The 19,231-nt window shown below is 59.8% G+C and overlaps 2 protein-coding genes and 1 long non-coding RNA gene across 6 annotated transcripts; 2 read left to right on the top strand and 1 right to left on the bottom strand.

The window, feature by feature from the left end:
• Nucleotides 1–161: 161 nt before the first annotated feature.
• On the top strand, nucleotides 162–10,234 carry HACL2 (2-hydroxyacyl-CoA lyase 2). Of its 3 annotated transcripts, none has more exons than XM_060630468.3 (16): nucleotides 162–323; nucleotides 859–1,003; nucleotides 2,143–2,344; nucleotides 2,467–2,594; nucleotides 2,682–2,820; nucleotides 2,917–3,028; nucleotides 5,685–5,784; nucleotides 5,926–6,023; nucleotides 6,141–6,277; nucleotides 7,527–7,661; nucleotides 8,695–8,809; nucleotides 8,906–9,075; nucleotides 9,152–9,222; nucleotides 9,302–9,373; nucleotides 9,537–9,642; nucleotides 9,773–10,234. In XM_060630468.3, exons 1-16 carry the CDS (start codon nucleotides 283–285, stop codon nucleotides 9,946–9,948), a joined length of 1,947 nt encoding a protein of 648 aa, XP_060486451.1. In that variant the 5' UTR covers nucleotides 162–282; the 3' UTR covers nucleotides 9,949–10,234. The 3 variants fall into 3 exon arrangements, with proteins under 3 accessions (XP_060486451.1, XP_060486453.1, XP_060486452.1); XM_060630470.3 differs by having other exon boundaries at nucleotides 207–327; XM_060630469.3 differs by lacking the exon at nucleotides 162–323 and adding an exon at nucleotides 334–590.
• Nucleotides 10,235–10,244: 10 nt separating this feature from the next.
• SYDE1 (synapse defective Rho GTPase activating protein 1) lies at nucleotides 10,245–17,219 on the bottom strand. 2 transcript variants are annotated; one of them, XM_060630465.3, is made up of 9 exons: nucleotides 17,059–17,219; nucleotides 15,081–15,422; nucleotides 14,336–14,980; nucleotides 13,966–14,180; nucleotides 13,241–13,367; nucleotides 12,871–13,031; nucleotides 12,054–12,279; nucleotides 11,280–11,671; nucleotides 10,245–10,664 (listed from the first exon to the last, which is right to left on the bottom strand). In XM_060630465.3, the coding sequence occupies exons 1-9, from the start codon at nucleotides 17,144–17,146 to the stop codon at nucleotides 10,578–10,580; spliced, it is 2,283 nt and encodes a 760-aa protein (XP_060486448.1). In that variant the 5' UTR covers nucleotides 17,147–17,219; the 3' UTR covers nucleotides 10,245–10,577. The 2 variants fall into 2 exon arrangements, with proteins under 2 accessions (XP_060486448.1, XP_060486450.1); XM_060630467.3 differs by having other exon boundaries at nucleotides 10,245–11,671.
• LOC132678294 (uncharacterized) lies at nucleotides 12,205–18,329 on the top strand. The gene is made up of 3 exons (XR_009609543.3): nucleotides 12,205–12,292; nucleotides 17,963–18,128; nucleotides 18,221–18,329. It is a non-coding gene; the product is annotated as an uncharacterized LOC132678294 (long non-coding RNA).
• The last annotated feature ends 902 nt before the right edge of the window (nucleotides 18,330–19,231 follow it).

The following is a 19,231-nucleotide window of genomic DNA, read 5'->3' as shown; positions in this document are numbered from 1 at the left end:
GCGGCTTATACAAAATGCCAAGGGGCGTGGTCTCATGTAAAGAAAGGGGGGTTAGGCCCGCAGTGCGAGCCAATGAGAGGCGGGGGAGGGCAGGACTTGTGCTGAGGCGGCCTGTAGGGACGGGGCTTTTATAGGAGGTGCTTGTAACCCAGAACATGGTTACAGCTTTGCGCGTGCGTCTCAGGCCGGACTACCGGGCGCCGCAGACCCAAGTGACAGAAAGGGACAAGGCTGCAGGCTCGGAGCCCGGCCCCCTCAAGCTGCGCGTTTGGGTCACGTGACATGAAGGGCACCGAATTCCTCTGGAGTCAGCGCCATTTCCCGTAGGTGAAGGCCGAAGTATCCTGGGGGTCAGAGAAGCCTCCTGTTGCGATGTGACCTTGACCCACGGCCTGGGGCGGCTGTCAGGCTCGGGCGCTCGCAGAGGGCAGAGGTCTAGCTTTAAGGGATGGGCGCGCCCGCTAGCTTGGGGGCGTGGCCTCGTCCTTCTAGGTGGCGTAGACTTGGGGTGGGCGGGCTCACCATTGGGACTGAGATTTGGACCCAGGTGTAAAAGAGGCGGGGCTTCCCATCTATTCTTTGAGAAACAGGTAAGTGTGAAGCACTATTTTGAGGCCAAAACTGCCTGTGGTGGCCTATTTTTGGTGCTGGTGGTGACGTAAGGAAGGGGGCTGGCGCCGCGGGAGGCGTGGCCTGGCCCCCAAGAGGCGTGGCCTCGCCCAGAGCCTAACCGCGTAGGTGGCGTGGCGGCGCCGAAACTGGCGAGAAGAGGCGTGGCCCGGGAGCCTTGTGTCCGGGGAACCTTCTTCCGGAAAAGATCGCTGCGCCTAGCTGCTGGCACTGTCCTTTCTCTTTCAGGTGGCGAGTCATGGAGACCCTCACGGCCGCCGCCCCTGCTGGGAGCTTCTTCCCCTCTTTCCTGCTCTTGGCCTGCGGGACGCTAGTGGCCGCATTGCTGGGCTGCGCGCACCGCCTGGGGCTCTTCTATCAGTTGATGCACAAGGTGCGGGGGCATAGGTCAGCGGCGGGCTGGGGGCAGCCAAAGAAGGAAGGAGCTCCTGGCACTCCCAGCTCACTTATTTTACAGGAGAAAGTGAGGCCCGACTAATCTAGGGGGCTCGGTTGGGAAATTCTGTCTACGGCCCTTAACGGTTCGGCAGTCTGCAGACAGGTCCCTGGACTTTGCCTCTAGGCAGAGATAAATCGGGCGGTAGCTGCCGGGTACTCAGCGCCCCGCCTACTCCTTCCCCAGAGGCCAAGAGCCCTTTTCACTGAGCGCAGCTCCCTAAACCCGACGTGATCAGAGTGGGCCAAAGGTAGCACCAGAAGGGGTAGCTGTGAGAGATGTCATGTACTTCTCAACGCGTCCCCTAGAGGTGCTTTTGTTTCTGTACTCATTTTCCACAAGAGAAAACTGAGACTCAGAGAGTTTGTGTGGTAACTTGTCATAGGTGGCCTTTTGGGGAACAGTTGACCCCACGGATCTCACCCTGAGCTGCTTGGCTCCTCCCTCAGGAGTCCACCCCTTCCCCTCCCAAGGTCACTGGCCTTGAGGATTTCTGGAGACTTAAGGCAAAGGCCTCTGGTGTGCGGGGCTGGGAACAAGCCGAGGCCCAGAAGCCTCAGCATATTCTGTGCCAGCAGGCCGCTCCCTTGCCAGGTGCTTAGTGGCTGGCAGCCTGTCAGCGGGGCCTGCCCAGTGAGTGGGAGGAAGCCTAGCGGGCTGGGATCAACAGTTGCCACTAGGTCCTGGAGGGCAGGCAGTTCTGGAGTCCCAGCAGATGGCCCCTGGCCAAACTACTTTGGGTTCTGGGGATCCACTTTCCCTCTCCTCTCACTCATTGGCCTACTGTCCCCGGAGACAGGAAGTGTAACAGAAGGGGGCGCTCAAGAGCCTTGGCTCTATGGGACTTTGAATCTTGCCAGGGCAAGTCTTGGTTCCCTTAGCTGTAAAAGGACGGCCTGCCCTACTCTGGGCCTTGTGTATAGTATGATATGTGCCTCACCAATATCAAAGTTCCTCTGACCCCGGACTCTGTCCTGCCCTCCTTCCTGGGGGAGTGAGAGTGCCCTCTCCCTGTCTGCCTTGGCGCTCTTGCCCTGGTCCTTGGTAATTGTGCTTCTCTCCCTCCGTGGGCCCAGGTGGACAAGGCGAGCATCCAGCATGGCGGGGAGAATGTGGCAGCTGTGCTGAGGGCCCACGGCGTGCGGTTCCTCTTCACCCTGGTCGGCGGGCACATTTCCCCCATACTGGTGGCTTGTGAGAAGTTGGGCATCCGCGTGGTGGACACACGCCATGAAGTCACAGCTGTCTTTGCCGCCGATGCTGTGGCCCGCCTGACCGGTGAGGGCAGAGCAGAGAGGGTGGAGGGCTGGTGAGAGTGGGATGGGAAGTCTTTGCAGGGCAGAGTTTTTTCAGAGGTGGCCGGGAGGGAGGGCAGGGCCGTGATGGATTCTGTATTTCAGGGACCGTGGGCGTAGCAGCAGTGACAGCGGGCCCTGGCCTCACCAACACGGTGACTGCAGTGAAGAACGCCCAGATAGCTCAGTCTCCAGTCCTGCTTCTGGGTGGGGCCGCCAGCACTCTGCTGCAGGTGCCCTGCTCTTGGGTGGATGGCGGGGGTCCCGGGAGCCTCAAAGGGCTCATGTACTGACTCTCTGGCCTCCTCTGTTTCCACCAGAACCGGGGTGCGCTCCAGGCCATTGATCAGATGGCCCTGTTTAGGCCACTGTGCAAGTTTTGTGCTTCTGTGCGGAGGGTGCGGGACATCGTGCCCACCCTGAGGGCTGCGATGGTGGCTGCCCAGTCGGGGACCCCAGGTAGGTGGGGGGGGGGGGGGCTGGGCGGTGGTCAGGCCCTAAGGCCTGGGTCCAGGGAGGCATGGCAGGCTCAGTATCCTCCCTGCCCCTCCACAGGCCCAGTGTTTGTGGAGCTTCCCGTTGATGTGCTGTACCCCTACTTCATTGTCCAGAAGGAGATGGTGCCAGCCAAGCCGCCCAAGGGCCTCGTGGCTCGAATGGTCACCTGGTGAGTTGCCTCACCCCCACCGTGCCCTCTCCAGCCCCCTGCCCTCTTTTGTAACTTCCTGCCAGCCTCTGTCTCTCCTTTGACTCATTCATTGGTTTGCATACCAGCTGAGGGGAACCAGCCATAGGAAGAGCATTGGAGGTAGAGGGACTAGCATATGCAGAGGTTCTGAGGCAGGAGCGAACTTGGTGGGTTGGGAAAGCAAAGTAGCCTCTGTGGCAGCAGCAGGTGAGCAAAGGGGAGAGGGGCAGGGGTTGAGCTCAGAGCGGCCAGCAGGGGCCGTTGGGAGGACCTGGGGTTTTGTTTTTACTTTGAGATCCGTCGAGAAGCATTATATGGTCCAAAGCAGAGGTGTGGCACACCCCGATTCAGGTTTTTATCACGTTCCCTCTGACTGCTGCTGGGGAATGGACTGTGGGCTTGGGTGGAAGCTGAGAAGGCAGGGAGGAGGGGTTGTCGGCCCTGGGATGAGAGGCAGTGGTGGCCTGGCTTTGAGTGGTACCTATGGGATGCAGAATAAGGAATAAGCTTAAAGGTTTTCCTGGAAGAGCTACAAGGTTGAGGGGGGACTTCTTTCAGTGGAGAGGATAGGAAGGGGTTCCATGTGGGGCCACATCCCCAGCAGAGGTATCTGGTTTTGGCCACCCCTGGGATGGGCCTGGCCGGAGCGGCACAGGAAGGAGAGTCGATTCTCCTCTTCCTTCCCCTCTGTCCCTTCCCTTTGCCTGTCCTTGCTCTTCTACCTGCCATGCCCCTTCCATGTATTTAGCGAGTGCCACAGTGTGCCAGGTACCAGGACCGGCACGAACAAGACAGGCCCCTGTGCCCTGGGCACTCGAGAAGTCCCTTGAAGACCAGTTCGGGGGGTAGAACTTTATTCACATATCTTTTATGACAACACTGAGTGAAGAGGGTAAGGTGTTACTACACCCATTTCATAGAGTGGGTAACTGGGACCCAAAGGGGGTAAATGACTGGCAGGAAGTCATCCAGCTTGTTAATGGCACACGAGGATTCAGCCTGGAGGAGCCTCCCATGCTTTATCCACAAAGCTATGTGCCATCTACAGGGAATGAAATGAAAGTTCAGAGAGATGGGTCTGAATCCCGAGCCAGTAACTAGCTGTGTTAACCTTGAGCAAGTGATTAAGCCTTCCCCACCCACCCCCCGCCAGTTTAATGGAAATACAGTTGACATAGGGGACTGTGCAGGCTTAAGGTGGACAGCGTCATAATTTGATCCTGTTGTGATTAAACCTTTCTTGACTGCAGCTTGCCTATCTGTAAAATGAAGTGTAGCGTGGTTTTCTCTCTAGACTAAGATTCTGTGAAGAATAAAACAAGATAGCTTCGACAGTGTAAAATGCTGAAGTGACTAATTAGCCATTGTCTTAGATAAGAATAGGGTTGAGTCCAGTGTCCTTTCAGGTGTAAGGCAAGCTGTCTCCCATCCTTTCTCCAACCTGGCTAGGGAACCACAAATACAGAGGGGGATTCAGAGGTCCTGAACAGATAGGAAGTGGCTGGTGACCATGCCAGGTAGGCTGAATTTGGTTTGTTTATTTGTTTGTTAAAGTTTATTTATTTATTTTGAGAGAGAGTGAGAGAGCAAGGAAGCACATGCATGCAGGGTTGAGGCAGAGAGGGAGGGAGACAGAGAATCCCAAGCAGGCTCCGCAGTGTCGGCACAGAGCCTGATGCAGGGATTGATCTCATCAACCGTGAGATCATGACCTGAGCCGAAATCAAGAGTTGGACACTTAACTGACTAAGCCACCCAGGCACCCGAGGTAGGCTGAACTTTTAAGCAATTTTGTTCTGTGGCGGTGACAGCAGCCTGTTTGTTCCCTGGTTCTGGCTCCCCCCTCCCCCCCCTTCCATTCTCCTCTCCTCTCCTGGGCTGCCCCTACTCAGCCCTTTGGGCTGGCTCTTCCTTTGCCTTTCTTTCTATGTTGGGGTTTACCATGGTTTCTTCCTTGGCCTCTTCTCATTCTCTGTATTCTTGGTTCCTCCTCAAAAGAGAAACAGAAGCTTCTGGTTCCGACTCCTTTTTTGCCGACACCCACATGTCTTGTTCTTGGCTGGATTGGATGTTCCTTGAATGCAGAGCTGGGCAAGATTTATCTCTATGTCTCCAGGGCCCTGGAGGCCCACATGGGAAGTCAGGGCCCTATGACCCAATGAATAAGGAGACAGAAGGAGGTGTCGGAAGCCGGAGAAAGAGGCTTGAGTGCCTTCCCTGATTGAGTGTTTTGCAAAGTGCTTTATATCCTGAATGGATAGATAGTGAACCTTGGGAGAGAGATTCCCTTTTCCATTTTACAGAGGAGGAACCTCAGAAAAGTTAAGTCACTTGCCCAGTCGCACAGCTAGGAAGCGTGGAGCCTTGTGTGTCTCACTCTGCAGCCGTGGCCCTGATCCTGGCACTCCACACTTGTGTCACTTGGTTCCGAGGGTCTGTGTCAGGTTGGGTGGTCGCCAGAAGCTTCTGAGGGGCAACAGGTGGCTGGAGACTCAGCCACTGGGGTTTGTCTGTCTGGGGTGTGGCTCACCCACTTCTGTGCCTGTCTCACTTCCCGGCTCGACCCTGGCCTCCTTCAACTCCCAGAACCCCAGTCATTAATCCTGGTAACTGCCTCTTCCTCTCATCTTTGCAGGTACTTAGAGAATCACCTGGCCAACCTCTTTGCAGGAGCCTGGGAGCCTCGGCCTGAGGGGCCTCTGCCTCTGGACATTCCGCAGGCATCCCCCCAGCAGGTGAATCGCCTCTCTTCCCTGGTTCCCTGAGGAACCCCACCTGGCAGGATGGCCTCTCTCTGAGTCAGTAGTGGGGCCTGGATCTTGGGGGCTGATGGTGACTCACACGGTTGGCTCTTTGAGCCCCGTCTCTAATCCCAGGTTCAGCGCTGTGTGGAAATCTTGAGCCGAGCCAAAAGGCCCCTTGTTGTGCTGGGGAGCCAGGCTCTGCTGCCCCCGACACCTGCTGACAGACTTCGGTGAGAACCCTCAGCCCTGCCCTTGCTGTCATATCCCTGGTCCCCGGTCTCCGGATGCCTTGTGGGGTGGGGACATGCCCTTGGCTACACTCCCCTCTGCTCTGCCTGGACCCCCAGGACTGCCGTGGAGACCCTTGGCATCCCCTGCTTCCTGGGAGGGATGGCACGAGGACTGCTGGGCCGCAACCACCCCCTCCACATCCGGCAGAACCGCAGCGCTGCTCTGAAGAAAGCAGACGTGGTCCTCCTGGCAGGTGGGCCTCGGCCTCCTCTGCCCTCTCCCCTTTCCCTCCCTGCAGGCCCCGCCCCTGCTCCTCTCCCCGCTCCCGCTGTGGCCCTGCCCCTCGTAGTCAGGTACTTAACTGGCACCCTACCCTCGTAAGCACTCACCCTCTTACCTTGGGCCCGCCCCTTGCCCCTTGCCCCTTGCCCGGGTTTGGACAGCCGTGTACTTGAAATCCAGCCAGGGAAGTTCTGGCAAGCTCGCAGTCAGGCCGCGTGGCTCAGCCCTGCACGGAGGAAGAGGCACAGACAGTGGGCACCTGTAGTGTTCACATTCAGCGTTGGCACGTGTGTGCTCTGTGCAGGATGGACACAGCATGTGCGCGTGCGGCGTGCGCATTTTCGTGTAAAGGGGAGTCCTGGCCACCGCGTCATAGTTGTATCGGTTCGCTGTTGTGTGATGACCATCCCCAAACTCAGTGACTTAAAACGCGCTTATTATGGGGGCGCCGGGGTGGCTCAGTGGGTTTAAGTGTAGGACTTCGGCTCAGGTCGTGATCTCACCATTTGTGAGGTTGAACCCCGCGGCGGGTTTTCTGCTCTCAGAGCCTGGAGCACGCGCTTTGGATCCTCTGTCACCCTGTCTCTCTCTGCCCCTCCCCCGCACTCTCTCTCTTTCAAAAATAAACAAACATTGAAAAAAGGCACTTATTTCTCAAGCTCCACCTATAGGTTAGGCGGTAGTTTTTCTGCTGTTGGTGGGACTCCTTTATGAGTCTGTAGTTGGCAAGGCAAGAAGGCATCTGGGCTGATCCGGGGCGGGCAGGCGCATATCCTTGGGCTTGGCTGACTTTAGGCTGGGCTCACATGGCCTCCGCTGGGCTAATTGACTTCTCTGACTCCTCCTTACATCTTCCTCCAGGTTTCTCATCATCCAGCAGGCCAGCCTGGGCTTGTTCACTTGGTGGAGGATGAGAACAGGCAGGAGGGTTAGAGCAAGGTGTTTTAAGAGAGAAAGAGAGACAGTGGCAGCCACAAGGCTTCTTGAAGCCTGGTCTCAGGAGTGCCTGCCGTCATTCTGCCACAGCCTGTTGACCGAAGCATGTGCCGAGGCCAGCCCAGATTCAAGGGGTGGGGAGATGTGAAGTCATTGCGGCCGGCACTGGTACAGGGAGAAAGGAAGAATGGGGGTCACTTTTGCATCTACTCTGCCATGGTGGGTGAAGGAAGGTAGTGGGAACACTGGCCCTCCAGCCGCTGAGACCCCGCTTCCCACGTCAGGAATCGTGTGCGACTTCCGCCTGTCTTATGGCCGTGTCCTCAGCCGCAGCAGCAAGATCATCATCGTCAACCGTAACCGGAAAGAGATGTTGATGAACTCAGACATGTTCTGGAAGCCCCAGGAAGCCGTGCAGGGTGAGCGCCCTGTACCCCCTCACACACACATGCTCTTCCTGGTCCTTCTCTTGGCCTCTGCTGCAGCTGGCTTGAGCTGGGTGCTTGTGAGCAAGGCCTGAACCCTGCCCTGGCGGGCATCCGGTCAGCTGGAGACATACCTGTGGCTCTCAGACTGATGGGTGCTTCTGGATGAACAGATAGTGGGGTGTGCGTACGAGGGGAGGCCTGGGAATAACATGCATGTGATCATGCCCCTGGCTGCAAATCCTCCCATGCTGCCTGCTGCCCGGAGGACAGAGACCTACCTCCTTGGCCTCCGAGGCTTCTGTTGTCCTGTCCTGCCTTCCCTGTTCAGTCCGCTCCCACAGCCTTTTTGTGCTCTGCTTCTGCCCATCGTCCCAAGGACATTGTGCTGCAGCATAGGCTACATGGAGCTCTCCTGTCAAGCAGAGGAGTGGCACTGTTGCATTCAAGCTCGGGAAGGTCTACTGTAGCAGCTGGTGGGCAGCAAGTTGGAGGGGGCCAGCGAGGTGGAGGCCAGGGGCCCGTTAAACCAGGCCAGGGCAGAAAGGACGAGGCCTGGAGCGGGGATGGACCGGGATGAGAGACTCGGCTTCTCTGAGCCTCTGTGGGATCACTTCGAAGACGGAGATGATGGAAAGTGTATATATCACCGGCCTGTTTATTGGTCACTTCAAAAGCAGCGTGCTTGGCTGATGGAGGTGCTTTTCGTGATGTGTTTTAGAGGCAGAATTCACAGCACTGCCTGATCTAGGGTGTGAGGAGGAGGAGGCAGGCGACGAGGCTGCCTGGGTTTCTAACCCACTTAGTGCTTCCTAAAGCTTCATTTCTCTGGCCTTGGCTGCCCCGACCTGCTTCTGGCAGACTGTGGGGGGTGTTTTGCATTTTCTGCTCTAGGAGCATCCCTGGCCTGGCACCTTGCCTCCTGCTATTGCCTCCTGTTGCTATTGGATTCCTGCTGTCCTCGGGCCTTTGGTGCTGGGAGGGCAGGAGGCCACTTCCCTGCAGCTGTTTTCTCTTCCTTCCCTAGGAGACGTGGGCTCCTTTGTGGTGACAGTGGCGGAGGGCCTGAAGGGCCAGACGTGGGCCTCAGACTGGGCAGAGGAGCTTCGGCAAGCTGACCGGCAGAAAGAGCAGACCTTCCGGTGGGGGCCGGGTGCGGTGGACATGGTGGGGGGGGGGGGGTGGGTTCCTGGCAGGCTCTCCTGCTGGCCCTGCTGATGTGCACCTCTGTCTGGCAGGGAGAAGGCATTGACGCCTGTAGGCCAGCACCTGAACCCGGTGCGGGTATTGCAGCTTGTGGAGGAGATTCTGCCTGACAACACGATTCTGGTGGTTGACGGTGGAGACTTTGTGGGCACTGCCGCCCACCTGGTGCAACCCCGCGGCCCCCTGCGCTGGCTCGATCCTGGTAAGGAAGGGCCTCTGCCTGGGACGGCTTGTACGGTCCAGGCCCCTTTCTACCCATGTGCTCTTGGTTTCCCTAGGGGCCTTTGGGACTCTGGGGGTTGGTGCAGGATTTGCACTCGGGGCCAAACTGTGCCGGCCAGATGCCGAGGTGAGTCAGGGCGCTGGAGGCAGGAGGCTTGCCGTGTCCTGGGTAGTGAGGTACTCAAGCAGCCTTGTTCCCTGCTCAGGTGTGGTGCCTGTTTGGAGATGGAGCCTTTGGCTATAGCCTCATTGAATTTGACACCTTTGTGAGACACAAGGTGACTGGGCTGCCCGAGGGATGCTGAGGGCTTGGAGTCGTGGGAGCTGTCAGGATGGGCCGGGATAGGGAGGGAGCTGCTTCTGCCTGTCCCTGTCTTTGCCCTCTGGTTGGCCAAGCCTTGAAACTGAAGGCTGTGGGCTGGCCTCGCCCTCTCCCTGCAGATCCCAGTGATTGCCTTGGTGGGGAATGATGCTGGCTGGACCCAGATCTCTCGGGAGCAGGTGCCCTGTCTGGGCAGCAATGTGGCCTGTGGCCTGGCTTACACCGGTGAGGGGCCTGGGCAGGCTGGAGACGGGGGGAGGCTGTTTCAGGCCCGGATGGGCATGCGTTCCTCTCCTGGGCTGACTGCATGGCGAGCTGGGTCCCTGCCACCATCTGACTGGACTTCTCCTTTCAGATTATCACAAGGCAGCCATGGGACTTGGGGCCCAGGGCTTGCTGCTCTCGCGGGAGAAAGATCAGGTGGTCGAGGTGCTTCGTGACGCTCAACAGCAGTGCCGAGACGGACACCCGGTTGTGGTCAACATCCTCATTGGGAGGACAGACTTCCGAGATGGCTCCATTGCTGTGTAGGGCCTTATGGGTCAGTACCCTTGGCTCCCTTCCCACCCCTGGACTGTACCTAGCTGGTTGAGAGCCTCATCCTTGCCTACCTGGACCTGGCCCATCAGGTCCACTGACTCCACAACCCTCCAAGAAGACAGGGTGGGGCTGCAGGGGTCAGAGCTCAGAGAAGCTCCGTGGCAGCACCCGGGAGCTCCTGGGCTTTTTTTCTGTGCGGGGAACAACTGCCCTTTTCTCCCTTCCTCTCTTCCACGCTTAATAAACCACCTCTGGTCCGTGTGGGCCCAAGTACTCATCCCAGAACGTGTGCATATTGATTTATTTGTCCACAAAGATGGGAGTGAGGGAAGGTGGGGGAGACAGGAGGGGACCCTACTCTCCCATTGGAGCTCTGGGGCCCACTGTGGCTCCATTACTGGGGATTTTAGGGTGTCTGGCCACTGCGAACTCTTTCCCTCTCAGAGGTCCCTGAAAGAGCCCCATACGCCTGCTCCAGACGTGTCCACCCATGCACACTAGTCCTCACACACAGACACACACGCACGGAGGCAATAAATATGTTCCGTACCAAAGTGCCCCCAGCCTGACATTTCAGGTGGGGCCCCTCCACAGGGAGGTCTTGTAAGTGCTCAGTTTCTTCAGGGATGTGGAGGAAGAATGGGGGAGGGGAAGGGCCAGGCTCTGCTATCTCCGTTTCCTGGTTTGAGGCAATCACGGGGCTTTCCCTGGAAGAGAGGGTGGGGAAACCAGCTATTTTTCTAAAAGCCCCCAGCTGCCCCTATCCAGCCAGAGCCCAGATAGGGGCTTCCCCCCACCCTGCCCCAAACAGCACCTCACCATAGTCCTTGGGCCCTCCGCGGAGGGGAGAAGCAGAGTGCAGTGCTTAAAGCTAATACTGAATTGGTTGGCAGCAGCAAGAGGATTGGCGCGGGGCATGGGGGGGGGGGGGGGCGGGGAGTGTCTCACCACCCTGGGGTGATGCTCACAGTAACTGGTGTTTCCCTGGCTAAGGGGAGGCAAGAGAGGCCAGCCCAGCAAGCGGGAGAAGTGCCTTTGGCAGCAAGGGGAAAAGCCCTTGGTACTCAAAAAAGATGGCCACGATGGCTGGTCCCGAAAATCCCCAGTCCCAGCCTGTGCAACCAATGCCCCAATAGCGAGCACTGGAAACGAGGAATGATTCTCAGCAACGGGCTGGCCGGTCACTAGGCAACGCCCCAGCAGCCGGGACCAGGGCCTGAGTGACCGGCCTGGTCCAGGGGCTGGATGGAGCACGGCCTCAGCAGCCAGTAGCCCGGGGCCCCAGTGACCGGGGTCCCGCCCCGCCCGGCTCAGAGGCACACGTTTATCTGCTTGGAGAGCTCTCTCTCCAGGTCCAGGATGAGGGCGTCGAAGTCTTTGAGGTTCAGGTGCGGGTTGAAGGGCGCCTCGAAGTCATCGTCGAAGTCAGCGGCGCCCGCCGGCTCGCCCGCGTCCTCGTCCTCGTCCTCGCTGCAGCTGCCCGTCACGTGCTCGTAGTCCGGCCCGGACAAAAAGTCCCGCCCGCACGGCAGGAAGTCCCGCCCGCAAACGCTCCAGTCACCCGCGTAGCGGTTACTCGGGGGGCTTTCGGGGCCGCCCCGGCCGCGGGGCCGAGTCACCACCTCGGGGCTGGCGAGTGGCAAGTGCAGCGACGGCTGCCGTTTGGGCCGCACGTACGGGGCGACGTCCGGAGGCTCCGGGGGCCTGCGGGGATCTGCGGAGGGAGAGCGGGGCTCGTGACGGCGTCACGCACCACGCGGGAAGCCAGACCTCTGATTGGCTGCCCAGGTAACCAGGCCCCTGATTGGCCCTGACGAAAGAAAAGCCCTGCAACCGCATCGTTAGTTCACTGGCGGAGCTAGAACTGGTTGCTTAGGCAACCGGCCCTCTGAAGGGCGTGTCAAGAGGCAGGGCCTCTGACCGCGTCAAGCTGGGATTGGCTCTAGCTGGACGGGTTGCCGGGGCTACCAGGTACCGGTTTACCCTGGTGAGGGGGCGTGGCATGCCTGAACCTCGAGACTCTGATTCGTCGCCCGAGAAAGCGCCGCTGCGGCGGCCTGGCCTTGATTGGTGGTGAGGGCCGGAGGCGGGCTCACCTGGCCAGGCCTGCAGCAGGTAGTGCAGCACCTCGATGTGGCGCTTGAAGTCCACAGCGTTGGTGGGGCCCGGGCCAGAGCTGCGGATGCGGGGCCTGGCGGGTGACTGGCGCGCCGGCAGCAGCACGGGACCGAAGCACACGGCCAGGTTCTGCGGGGTCATGCGATTGTGGGCGTGGAAGGAGGAGACGAGGCGCAGGTGGTCCAGGAGAAGTGTCAGCGTGGCCTGAGAGAAGAAGGTTGGGAATCGTGAGGCTGACTGGTCCCCTGTCACACCTGGTGGCGAGGGGGGGGGGGGGGCGGGCGGGCGGGTAGACGAACGCGGCCCGGGGTGGGGAAACTCAAGATCTCATAGCTGGTTGATGGCCGAGCTAAGGCTTCGATACTACTATTATGATCCCATTTTGCTGGAAGGGAGACTGAGGACAAAGGTAACTTAGTTTTGGAATGGCAGAGCTTGGATTTGAACCCACTCCTCTGTGTGTTAGTCAGGGCTAGCATTAATCCCATTTTACAGATGAGGGTATTGAGGCACAGAGGGTCAGGACTTCTCTAGGATTCCATAGCCAGGAACCTCCCTTGTGGTAGGTTGACAGACCTGTATTCAGAGCCTCCATTTTTGTGATGTCCTGGCTGTGCAACCTTGGGCAACTCACTCAACTGCTCTGGGCCTAGGTTTCCATAGCTATGAAGTGGGGATTCTGATAGCACCTAATAGCCACATGTTCGTGCACATCATGGGCTCAGGTGTGGATGAAACACTCTACTGGTGTCAGCCCACTCTGAGTCCTGCCCACTCCCACCAGGCCCAACTCACCCTCTCCACATCCGGCAGGCAGTTGAGGAGCCCACGGGTGCCCTCAGTGCTGGAGGGCGCCCTGCTTGGGGGTCCTCGGGCCATGGCTTCCAGCACCACCTGATAGAGGGGCTGGGTGATGAGCGGGGTGGGCAACTCCCGAAGATAATCCTTGAGGATGCCTGTGGACACAGGGCGCACTCTGGTCAGGGCACCCCTGGCTTCTGAGGCTGGAGGGGTCAGCTGGGGCTGGGAGGGGGAAGAGGAGGGCAGGCACAGGAAGATGAAAACAAAGCCAGAGAAAAGGGTGAGGTCCCAGAGGGACCACAGGGACTCCCTTGAGGTGAAGGTTGAATGGGGAGCAGGCGGGGGTAGGCAGGGGCATGCTGACCAGTGATGACATTGATATCGGGATACAGGTCCTCGGAGAGGCAGACGGCTGCACTGTCCCGCTCAAAGGCATCCCGAAGTTCTTTCTTGACAGCTGCCGAGCCACACAGACGGTAGAGCCCCACCACCTGGGGGTGGGCGCAGAGAGATGTCTTCTGGCCAGTGCTACAAACTGATGAGGGCCGGGTGGGCTGAGAGCTGGAGGCCCGGGTCAGGGTGGCAGTGGGCTGAGGGCTTGGGTGCTGGCTGCAGCTTTACCAGCTGCCTTCCTGCCCCTCTGACACCTGTCGTGGTGTCCCCACCATGGCTCCCTGAACAACCTGGCCGCGTAAGCCCTCTGCTTGGCTCACTTGTCCTCAGGTCACTTGTCACCTCCTCTGGGAAGTCTTTCCTGACTACCCCAACCAGAGGTCAGGTCCTGCTTTAAGGACCTGCTCTCTCCCTGCTTCTCCCCTCTTGTCCCAGCCACAGTTTTACACTTGTGAGTTTCGGGGATCGTGTCTTTTCTCCCATCAGGCTCTGAGCTCCAGAAGGTCTGGGACCCTGGGTTCTGGGTTGGGTGCTATGGTCTAGGGGAGCCTTCTGCCCTTGTCTAAGCTGGGATTGGAGCTAGGAGTGTCCCAGGCAGGGTGCACGTGTGGGGAAGGCCTGGCCTCTGTACGCGGGGTGTCCTGGGGGTGTAGGTCTGAGGTCTGGGGGCCAGCTGGGATGGGGCAAGGGGCTCACCCGCAGCCCTCGGCGCTCGATCTGCCCAACGCACTTCTGGATGATGAGGGGCACCTGGCCGGGGGGCTGTTCCCGCTCCACCAGCAGCGGCAGGGGCAGCCCAAAGACGCGGGGCTCAGCTGTGCCTGGTGCTTCCTGCTGCTCTGACAGGGTCAGCTTGGCATACAGCAGCCCCTGGGGCTCCAGGCGCACGGCCAGTTGCTGGGCCTGGCACCCTGAAGACACAAGGAGGCCTGTGGGGTCTGCCCCCACAGGCTCCTGTGCCCTGGCCCCCTACTCCAAGCCACCCCCCCAGGCCCCGGACACTCTGGGGGAAAAGGGGAGCCGAGTCCTGTGCCAACCGCTCTTCCCTTGCGGCCACGTATCCTACCTCGGAAGACCGTGGGTAGCAGCACAGTGCCCTGGGCACAGGGCCGGTGTCGCCGAACACCGGGGTCCCATGCCAGCACCAGGGCCCGCAGCAGCCGGGCAGCCTCGAGCTCCAAGTGGAAGGTGTGGTCCAGCCGCAGGAAGTCGGGCCCCCCCCTCAGCGGCCCCGTTCGGGCCCGGGCCACCCCATCCACCTGCAGTAGGCAGCACAGGTCTCTGGGGGTGGCCCCAGGTGCCGGCCGCAGCCCCCCCAGCCCGTACAAGTGTAGGCTGAGGCGGCCCCAGAGTGCGGCGGGCGGCGCTCGGGCTGGGGGGCCCGCCTCGTAGGGCCGGAAGGCAGTGGGCGATGGGGGCCCCGCTGGGCGCTCCGGAGAGTCCCCGTCACTGAGGTAACCGGCCCGAGGGCCCCGTGTGGCCCCAGCCCCTGCCGCCCGTCCAGGGGCCCCCACACTGCTGTCCAGGTGGTAGCGGCTGATGACGGAGCCCTCGGGGGCGGCCCTCTCACGCTCGCGGCCCGCCCGGGTGCCCCGCAGGCTCAGGCGGCGCCGAAGGTCAGGCAGCTTCTTCATCTTCATGGAGAGGCGCCTGGCTGGGCCGGGGGACTTCGTGCGGGAGGCTTTGGCTGGGGGGCTGGCAGGGGCCGCGCCTGGGGAACAGCATACCTCAGGGGTCAGAAGGCTGGGCTTGGGACCGGGGTGAGGCTTGTGGTCATCTTGGGGGGCCAGAGGTCTGAGGCTTGTGCTCACCTTGTGAGGCTGGGCCCTCTGGCTCCGCTGAGCCTGGCTGTGGCCCCGGGGGCTCAGGTGCCAGGGGTCTGGAGTCTTCCTCAGGGATAGGGTTGTACCAGATCTCACCCGCGGGCTCCCCGCTGCCGGGCGCCCTGGGCCCCAAAGCAGCCTCTTCTGGTGGCTTGGCCCCACCCAGCACCCATCGGCGGCTGCTGGGCTCCAGGCTCTGCAGGTAGGCCCCCCGAGCTGGGCTCCGGGATGCCTCGGGGCTAGGGGGGCCCTCTGCCCCAGCCTGGGACTTTTCGGGGGCGTGGGGCTCTGGCTCTGGAGGACTGGGCTCCGGGCGCTGGGCTGGCCGGCCTGGCAGAGAGCAAGGGGAGTGACACCCAGCTACCGCCTGCTGCCCCCAGTGCAGCCCCAGCGAAGAGCTCTTTCCCCAGCAGGGGCCAGGGCTGGGGTGCACGCGGCTCTGGTATTCACTCCACTTGTTTGTTTGGAATGGGCGGGCACAGGCCAGCAGTCTCACTGGTTGCCAGCTTACAGCCCACCCCCTCTTAGTTCCTGGGGTCCCAGACGGGATTCCGTCCCTCTGCCCTTCAGCCTCAGGGGTCCAGTGGGGTTTCTCCAGACCTGGGCCCTGCATTCTCAGCTCTACCTCCCACCCCCTGGCATGGAGCCCTGCTCCTGTCCCTTCTTACTGGGTGGCTTTGGGCAAATTGCTTTCCATCTCTGAGCCTCAGTGGCCTTCTGTGAAATGGGGGGGGGGTAGTCAATGCCCCCCTCCAGGGAGGCATCAGAGAGCTCGGTGTGGGGAATGCTTCCTAGGCATCCAGGTTACGGTCAAGCACACAGCCCACAGTGAACGCTGGCTTGCTTCCTTAGGAAGACAGGAGCAGGCACGTCGGCTAGTGCTCTGTCCTCCCATTCCTGCAACATCCCCCCCGCCCCCAACCCCCACCTCTTAAGAGCTTGTCTTCCAAACTCTTTCCCTATCCTGGAGTGGGCCCTGTCTCTCAGCGCAGTCCAGATCCCCATGGTCAATGTCTTGGGGCCTCTCCTCTGTTCTACCGTCCTCCCCTCTCTGACATCCTGGGCTGTTTCCTGTCTGTGTTTGTGCGTGGGCACCCCGGTCCCTTCTCTCTGCTCTAGGAGCCTTGGGAATCTTTGGGAAGGGCTGGCGGTTGGGGGGGGGGGGGAGCTCAGATGTGGAGTCCTCAGGCCTCCCTCCTTTAACACCTTCCTTCCCGGGACTTTCTGTCCCACGCAGCTCCCAATTCCTCAAGGTCCTGTCTTCTGGCTGGTAGACTCCCTCCTCTGGTCAACTCTGATTTCCAGCACCCTGGACTCTGCCTCGGGGGTCTCTATTAGCAGCATAGTCCAAAGAGCTGTTTAACTCACTTCATTGGCTCTGGGCAAATTACCCAACAGCTCCGTGCCTCAGTTTCCCCTCCTGCATAAAGGGGACAGTTTCCTGGGGCTGCCTAAGGTGGGTGCAGCTGCAGTCACTGGTTAATAGGAGGGGGCCGGCGGGTGGCTACTGGGGTTGATGCACCGCCCCTCTCCCTCCTCTGCAGGACTTCGCTACCCACCTCCCATCCTGGAGGGGCGCAGAGTGTCCCGGCCCGGCCTGACTGGGGCCCGTTTGCCAGCTTCCCAACTCCTCCTCCCCTCCGCCCTCCAGGCGCTCGGTCTCGGCCCCATTTCCTGTCAGGGGCGAGGCCCCCCTCCCGGGCCTCCTAAGGAGCCCGCAGCGCTGGCATCCCCGGCCCGGGCGCACATAACGGTCCGCGCCCCCTCTCCCCCTGCCCAGCCCCTTCCTTCCAGGGCCCCTGCCCGCTCTTGGTCCCTCACCCCGGGCCGCAGGGGACTCCGCGGGGCTCCCCTAGCCGCCGCAGCCGGCCCTCCTCGGGGCTCCAGGACCCCCCCCACCCTCCCGGGCCGGGCGAGGTTCGGTGCCCCCTCCTCGGCCGTCCCCCTCCCCCCCCGCCGCGCTCACCGCGCTCCTTCGCGTCCGACTTTTTCCGGGGAAGTTTCTCCCGGCCCCGCAGGCGGGAGAAGGTTTTCCTGAGGAGCGGCTCGGCCATGCTGGGGCCCGGGCCGGGCCGAGTGCGCGCCCCGGGCTCCGGCCGCGCCGCCCCCCTCCCCTCCCCTCCCCGCCCCGCCCGCCCCCCGCTCCGCGCCAGCAGGAAGCGCATTCCGGGAATGCTTGGCCCAAACTTTTTTTTTTTTTTTTTTTTTTTCCCCTTCCCGCGGCCTGAGCGAGCGATGCTGGGAGATGTAGTCGCCCGGGCCGGGTGGGGAGAGAATGGGGGCTCTAGGCTGCCTTCCTCGCTCCCCCTGGGACTATCATGGCACAGCCCTCGTCTTCCCTCTTACCCACCCTCCTTTGGTGATGGAACACCGCGCGTCATGCTGGGTTTACCTTCAAAACGCATCTTGCCCGTATTTCCTCTCCTATCCACCCCCCCCCCCCCCCCCCCCCCCCATCTACTGCCCCAGCCTGGTGCAAGCCCTGGCCTCTCTCCTTTCCATGACAGCTCCTCTTTTTTGATATCCTGGATGCCCCTCCGGGCGCCTCCGTCCTCCACCTAACTTTCCCACCCCCCATTCCGGTTACTACTGATGTTTAACAAGCCACCCCCCAAACTAGTGGTGTGAAAGCCATTTTATGTCACAGGTGCCGTGGGTAAGGGGTTTTGGCAGGCCAGAGCTGACCTTGATTGTTTCCACTCAATCAGTGGTTCAGGGGGAACTCAACACACGCGGCTGGAATCATCTGGAGGCAAGGCCACTCACAGGTCCTGAAGCTCATCACAGCTGAGGGCTGGGACCTCTTCACAGGCTGTGGACTAGGGCTGCTACGTGGGCCTCTCCCTACGGTCCGGCCTTCTTCCCAGCAGGTCAGTAGTCAGGATGACCAGACTTCACGCATGGCCACCCAGGACTCCGAAGGTGAACAGGACAGATGCTGCATTACCTTTCCTGACCCAGCCTTGGGTGTCGTGTTGTGTCACTTCTGGAGCCAGATTCATAGACCCCACTCCTCTCAGTGGGCGATGTGTCAAGGTGACCTTGTGAACAGGATGTGGGCTGGGAGATGCTGTGGCCACCTTGGAAAATGTAACCTGCCTCACACCTACATTTCATTCTCTGTGCAGTGCCCAGGGTGGACTTAAAAAGCTGAAGTCAGATTCCAGCACGCCCCACCCCTGCTGTACAGTCTTCCCATGACTGCTCATCCTGCCTAGAATAAAACCCAGATTCCCAGTAAGAGTTCTAGCCTCATTTCCTTTGTTGTCTCCATTGCTCACCATGACCTTCTCTCTGGTCCTCCTTTACATCAAACTGTCCCAATCCCTTTGCACAAGTAGTCCCCTCTGTGTGGGAAGACTTGGTTCCTCCGAATTTGCTGCTTTCTCTTCTTCAGTTCTAAAAGCACCTCCTTGGGAGGCCCTCCTTCAACACCCACCACTGTCCACTCACTATTACCTCATTGTATTTCATTTCTCTGAACACTGTCACAGCCTGAGCTTAATAGCTCCAATGCTTTGTTCTAGTTCATCTGCTTAATTGTCTAACCTGGGACTCCACCAGAGGCTTGTCTGTTTTGTTCACTGCTGAATGTCCAGGTGGGAGATCAGGTGCCAGGTACCAGAGGCCTGGATATGAGGGGGTGGTGGCCAAGAGGTTTGCACAAGAGGAGGTCGTGAGTGTTTGCTTATCGTGTGCCTCAGAGTGGATGTCTGTGTTTGTCCTACTTGGAGTTTGTTGAGCTTCTTGGATGTGTAGATTCATATCTTTCATCAACTCTGGGAGGTTGTTTTTTTTTTTTTTTTTTTTTTGGTGCAATTATTTCTTCAACTATTTTTTTTTTTTTCTATCCTTTTCTCTCCTTCTGGGACTCCCATTATGCGTATGTTAGTATGCTTGTTAGTGTCCTACACGTCTCTCAGGTTATGTTCATTTGTCTTGGATGTGTGTGTTTGGGAGGAATCAGGCTGAAGAGCAGTAGGATTCACCCCAGATGTGTTTGAGGTAGCTGCAGACAGTGGGGAGAGAGGTCAGGGTCAAAACAACACCTGTTCACAAGTCCAAGGCAGGGGGTACAGGAAGAGGGCCCCATCAGGGAGGGTACCCCAGAACCTCCAAGAAGCTGGAGGCTGATGTGG

This window comes from Panthera onca, chromosome A2 (assembly GCF_046562875.1).
Source record: "Panthera onca isolate mPanOnc1 chromosome A2, mPanOnc1 haplotype 2, whole genome shotgun sequence".
NCBI classification, from domain to species: Eukaryota; Metazoa; Chordata; class Mammalia; order Carnivora; family Felidae; genus Panthera; species Panthera onca.
The sequence above is the reverse complement of the archived record's forward strand: the minus strand, read 5'-3'. Positions and strand labels throughout refer to the sequence as shown.

Coding starts and splice junctions, on each gene's coding strand:
- HACL2 (XM_060630468.3), top strand. CDS start 283: ATGAAGGGCACCGAATTCCTCTGGAGTCAGCGCCATTTCCC. Junction 3,029..5,684: donor GTGGCTCGAATGGTCACCTG/GTGAGTTGCCTC, acceptor TCATCTTTGCAG/GTACTTAGAGAATCACCTGG. Junction 6,278..7,526: donor AGACGTGGTCCTCCTGGCAG/GTGGGCCTCGGC, acceptor TTCCCACGTCAG/GAATCGTGTGCGACTTCCGC.
- SYDE1 (XM_060630465.3), bottom strand. CDS start 17,146: ATGGCCGAGCCGCTCCTCAGGAAAACCTTCTCCCGCCTGCGGGGCCGG. Junction 14,181..14,335: donor GCTACCCACGGTCTTCCGAG/GTAGGATACGTG, acceptor TTGTGTCTTCAG/GGTGCCAGGCCCAGCAACTG. Junction 13,368..13,965: donor TCGAGCGCCGAGGGCTGCGG/GTGAGCCCCTTG, acceptor GCCCACCCCCAG/GTGGTGGGGCTCTACCGTCT.